This window comes from Colobus angolensis, unplaced genomic scaffold, assembly GCF_000951035.1.
Source record: "Colobus angolensis palliatus isolate OR3802 unplaced genomic scaffold, Cang.pa_1.0 Scaffold149, whole genome shotgun sequence".
Taxonomy (NCBI): domain Eukaryota; kingdom Metazoa; phylum Chordata; class Mammalia; order Primates; family Cercopithecidae; genus Colobus; species Colobus angolensis.
Window position 1 is genome coordinate 583,599 of NW_012114588.1, and position 5,629 is coordinate 589,227.

Below are 5,629 nucleotides of genomic sequence, written 5' to 3' on the forward strand. Positions count from 1 at the left end.
GATCGCTTGAACCCAGAAGTTGGAGGTTGTAGCTGAGATCGCACCACTGCATTCCAGCCTGGGGGATAGAGTGAGTAAGACTCCGTCTCAAAAAAAAAAGAAAGCGTGGTTAGTTCTAGGGAGCTGTAAGACAAAGTGTGGTTGGCGTGTAATATGTGCATCTGCTCTGGGGAGAAGGGAGTTATGGAAGAGTAAGGCTGGAAGAGCAGGGGAGCCCAATCCTTCCCAGGCCTGAAAGGGAATTTGGAGTTGGACTTTGAGGGCAGTAGAAAGTCATCAGAGCAGTGGTCCTCGGGAAATGGAGGATGGAAGTAGGGGGTGCCTTCCAGGGGACATTCAGCAGCTAAGTGTGGAGACATTTGAAGTTGCCACAACTTAGGTGGGTGTTTTTGGTGTCTAGTGTGAATAGAGGCTGGGATGCTGCTAAACATCCCACAAGGCACATGACAGCCTGCTTCTCCCCAGACTGAATGGTCTAGCCCCAAATGTGAATGGTGCCAAGGGGGAGAAACTCTGGATGTTTTGTTTTGTTTTGTTTTGAGATGGAGTCTTGCTCTGTAGCCCAGGCTGGAGTGCAGCGGCGCATCTCGGCTCACTGCAAGCTCCGCCTCCCAGGTTCATGCCATTCTCCTGCCTCAGCCTCCCGAATAGCTGGGAATACAGGTGCCTGCCACCATGCCCAGCTAATTTTTTGTATTTTTTAGTAGAGACGGGGTTTCACCGTGTTAGCCAGGATGGTCTCGATCTCCTGACCCTGTGATCTGCCCGCCTCGGCCTCCCAAAGTGCTGGCATTACAGGAGTGAGCCACCGCACCCAGCCTCTGGATGAGAGTTGCATGGTTGGATTTGTGTTAGAAAGGTCACTGCGACTAAGGAGCGGGAACAGTCTATGCGGAGATAATAAAGGGAGAGAGGCCAGTTGAGACTGAGTGAAGCCCAAGAGCCCCACGTCTGCGCCTGCTCGGAGGGGTCTGTGACGTGTGACCGGTGCACAGCTGACCACGCTCATCCAGTGGCTCACTCCTGCCTTGCAGCCAGGCAGTTCATAAATGCTTTATGTCCTGGGGTAGGAGCCTCTAAACCTGAGGCTTTTCATTTGCTGTTTTATTTTGATGTTTTATGATTTTATAAATTTGGCAATAATTAGAATCTATTTGGAGATGAGTGCAGTCAGAAATCTAATAAGTAGCCTCACCAACAGGTTGGCATGTTCCTGTTTTTCTTTCTTATTACTTATTTTTTTGTGGAGATGGGGCCTCACTACATTGGCCAGGCTGGTCTTGAACTCCTGGCCTCAAGCAGTCCTTCCGCCTCAGCCTCCTGAAGTGCTGGGATTACAGGTGTGAGCCACTGCGCCTAGCCCTTGTAATCATTCTTTAGCTTTAACTTAGTCCTGTTTTCCACTGAAAGCATTCCCTGTGTCTCACGGCCTTGTGACTTAATCTAGCAGGTGTACCATGGTCAGCTATCTGAATTGTTCTGATTGTTTTGCAGTTGTAGTTCCTCTGTGATGAGCCTTACTGCTCCCTGCAGCTCTTTCTAAAATTAGGTCAAATGTTAATGTTTTTATGAACATGTTTCTATGACTCTTGATACAGATGTAGCAAGTATTCTGTGGGCCTGTCAGATCTGCCAGCTAATTGGTCTGGCCTCAGTGGGCTGGGGGTCAGCTGACAACAGTACAGAGATACGTGGGAAAAACTCTCAAACCATGTTTTTCCTCCACTGTCACACCACAACAGTCATTGACACAGAAGATGACTTCTGTGACCAAATGTGCAGGGGGTTTTTCCCACACACCAAGCAGCGGACACCAGCTGGGTGTCCTCTCGTTCAGTTCCGACACTGTCTACCAGGAGACAGCCCCATAGACTGGGGGCTTAGTCCCCAGGACTGCCCATCCCCCACCCACAAGTTGCATGTCTGGGCCTCCAGAGCTTCTGAACAACCAGCTTCAAGTTGGGGTCCCCATGCCCCTCTCTTTGGATTCTATTAATTTGCTGGAGTGGCTCACAGAACTCAGGGAAACACTTAATATTTACTGGTTTGTTATAAAGGACATCGCAAGGATACAGAAGAAGAAATAGGTAGGGCCAGGTACAGAGTAAGGGGCGCAGAACTTTAATACTCTCCCCAGGGGCCACCCTCCAGGAGCCTGCATGCGATCAGCTCTGAAAGCTCCCTGAACCCTGTCCTCTTGGGTTTTTCTGGAAGCTTCATGCCAGCAGCATTCCTTCCCCCAGGGGATAGAAGGGGACTCATGGAGTAAGAACAACAGGGTAGGGACATTAGAGGATGGCCTTGGGGCAGGCGAAAGGAGATCGAGGGACTATCAGAGGCTGCCCCTGTGGCCTCACACACCCCACATTGTAACAAAAGACAAGGGCTATGAGAGTTAGGAGCCAGGAATGAGGACGAAAACAGGTATCCTAACACCACAAGGAAGACCCATTCTCCTACTGTGTGATGTCTCTGTGTTCCGCCATAATGTGTCTCTTTAACAGCCTGTGCTGGTCTCTTATGCAGAGTGAGGGGCTCTAAGCAGATGAATACACTCCAGTGTGCTCGTTACGTCTACCAGACTGAAGGCATTCGTGGCTTCTATAGAGGATTAACTGCTTCGTATGCTGGAATTTCCGAAACTATAATCTGCTTTGCTATTTATGAAAGTTTAAAGAAGTATCTGAAAGAAGCTCCATTAGCCTCATCTGCAAATGGGACTGAGAAAAATTCCACAAGTTTTTTTGGACTTATGGCAGCTGCTGCTCTTTCTAAGGGCTGTGCCTCCTGCATTGCTTATCCACACGGTATGTTTTGCTTTTGTTCTTCCAGAGCAGTAAAACAGCTGTCAAGTTTGTCATTTGTGGGTATATCTAGACTTCTGTGGCCCAGGATCCCTGCAGGTAAGGTCAGTGAGTACGAGGGAAACGGCTCTAACCGCATGGACGGAGGTCACATGAGTGATGGGAACTCGACCTTACTCAGCTCCAGCTGATTATAGCCAAAACTTACTGTGCAGAAACGCAGGCCCTGAGTTGCTGAACTTCTGCTGTTTTCAAGGAAGCTAAAAATCTGGATTGTATTTAATATTCCTTGAATCAAAATAATAATATGGGAGCCAAACTTAAAAATCACTCAGCCGGCCGGGCGCGGTGGCTCAAGCCTGTAATCCCAGCACTTTGGGAGGCCGAGACGGGTGGATCACGAGGTCAGGAGATCGAGACCATCCTGGCTAACACAGTGAAACCCCGTCTCTACTAAAAAATACAAAAAACTAGCCGGGCGAGGTGGCGGGCGCCTGTAGTCCCAGCTACTCGGGAGGCTGAGGCAGGAGAATGGCGTAAACCCAGGAGGCGGAGCTTGCAGTGAGCTGAGGTCCGGCCACTGCACTCCGGACTGGGCGAGAGAGCGAGACTCCGTCTCAAAAAAAAAAAAAAAAATCACTCAGCCTCGGCCAGGCATGGTGACTCAGGCCTATAATCCCAGCACTTTGGGGAGGCTGAGGCAGGTGGATCATGAGGTCAAGAGATTGAGACCAGCCTGGCCAACATGGTGAAACTCCATCTTTACTAAAAATACAAAAATTAGCTGGGCATGGTAGCACATACCTGTAGTCCCAGTTACTTGGGAGGCTGAGGCAGGAGAATTGCTTGAACCCGGGAGGTGGAGGTTGCCATGAGCCGAGATCAAGCCACTGCACTCCACCCTGGTGACAGAGCAAGACTCTGTCTCAAAAAAAAATAAAAATCAGCCTCCATTTCTAATGGAGCCTTAAGTAAGGCTACTTTGGGTAAGTTTATTTTTTAAGTTATGGAATTGTTGACCTACTGGCCTACTTGTTTTTAAAAATGCTTAGTTTATTGTGCCATGAAAAACAGATTTTATTTTCATAAGCCTACTTACTGTCAGCTATGACAAATGAATACAGTCAACTCAGTAACAGGTGCTGAGTCCCCCTTGTGTCCTGGGACACTAAGCTGACCCCAAAGGACATCTGAGGAAAGAGGTCAGTGATGCCTCCCAGGGTCTAAGGTCTGTGTGAGGGCAGAAATGATGAATGTCCAACTGTAGGTGTCCGAGAAAGAGGCCCAGGTGGGCAAAGGCTGGCAAAAGGAAAGGGTGGCTTTTGAGCTGGGCAGAGTAGAAAATGTTTCCAGGAGGAAAAGAAAACTGAAAAGTATAAGAAAAGAATTCGTTGAAGATATTGCCATACTTCATACAAATTACACCTTCAGTGAAATTAGCATTTGCTTAATTGGGAGTAGAAAACCATGAATTATTTTAACATTAAGTCCCATTCAAACTAAGCTTTTTTTTAACCCCTTAAAAGTTATTTTGCTGTAATCCCAGCACTTTGGGAAGCCAAGACAAGAATATCACCTGAGAAAAGGAGTTTGAAACTAGGCTGGCCAACATGGCAAAACCCCGTCTCTACTAAAAATACAAAAATTAGCCAGGCATGGTGGCGGGTGCTTGTAATCCCAGCTACTCAGGAGGCTGAGGCAGGAGAATCACTTGAACCAGGGAGGCAGAGGTTGCAGTGAGCCAAGATCGCACCCACTGCACCCCAGCCTGGGTGACAGAGTGAGACTGCCTCCAAAAAAAAAAGTTATTTTGTACTTTTGTGTATATGTAAGCGTCAATAGTTGACCAAATCCTAGAGTTGGAAATGGTTCTAAAAAGAACTTAATTTTTCATTGTCTCTCTAGGTATGCGGCTTTCCTGTCCAAATACAGCTGAAGTGGGAAACAGACATAGTTGTAACCTTGACAATTTTATTTTATTTCTTTCTTTTTTGAGACAGAGTCTTGCTTGCTCTGTGGCCCAGGCTGGAGTGCAGTGGCACGATCCCGACTGCAACCTTCACCTTCCGGGTTCAAGCGATCTTCATTCCTCAGCCACTCTAATAGTAGGTGTGCACCACCATGCCTGGCTAATTTTTGTATTTTCAGTAGAGATGGAGTTTCACCATGTTGGCCAGGCTGGTCTCCAACTCCTGGCCTGAAGTGATCCGCCCACCTCTGCCTCCCAAAGTTCTGGGATTACAGCGTGAGACACCGCAACCGGCCTAACCTTGACAGTTTTAAAGTTGTGTGCTGTGGATTCTTTCCCCATTTAATATGTGGAGTAAAGTAGGTCTTTGTTTCTCTGCAGAAGTCATAAGGACAAGGCTCCGGGAAGAGGGCACCAAGTACAAGTCTTTTGTCCAGACAGCGCGCCTGGTGTTCCGGGAAGAAGGCTATCTCGCCTTTTATAGAGGACTCTTTGCCCAGCTTATCCGGCAGATCCCAAATACTGCCATTGTGTTGTCTACTTACGAGTTAATTGTGTACCTGTTAGAAGACCGTACTTAGTAACATGCCAGAAAATTGTGCTATAGAAGAATAAAACTGAAAAACTCTAGAAAATTTTTTTCCCCCATTGATGTTTAGAACGTTTGAGACTGAAACAGGAAAGGCCATAAAATATCTGGCTAATATCACCTGTTGGACATTTCCTTTTGGATTCATGCTTTCTGGAAGGTTTAAATTCATTAACGTTAACAGTTAATTATAACATTTTTTTTAACTTAAGAGGATTCAGGGTTAAGCACCAACTAAATTAAATCATGCTATTTAATTTAAGTATA

The 5,629-nt window shown here is 47.0% G+C and overlaps 1 protein-coding gene across 2 annotated transcripts in view; it reads left to right on the forward strand.

Moving 5' to 3' along the window:
* SLC25A33 (solute carrier family 25 (pyrimidine nucleotide carrier), member 33) overlaps nt 1-5,629 on the forward strand; it is a 46,682-nt gene extending 41,053 nt beyond the window's left edge. For both annotated transcript variants that reach the window (XM_011935771.1, XM_011935772.1), the window contains 2 exons: nt 2,527-2,807; nt 5,155-5,629. In XM_011935771.1, coding sequence (XP_011791161.1) covers nt 2,527-2,807; nt 5,155-5,354 — 481 coding nt within the window. In that variant the 3' untranslated portion in view covers nt 5,355-5,629. The remainder of the gene's footprint in view (nt 1-2,526; nt 2,808-5,154) is intronic.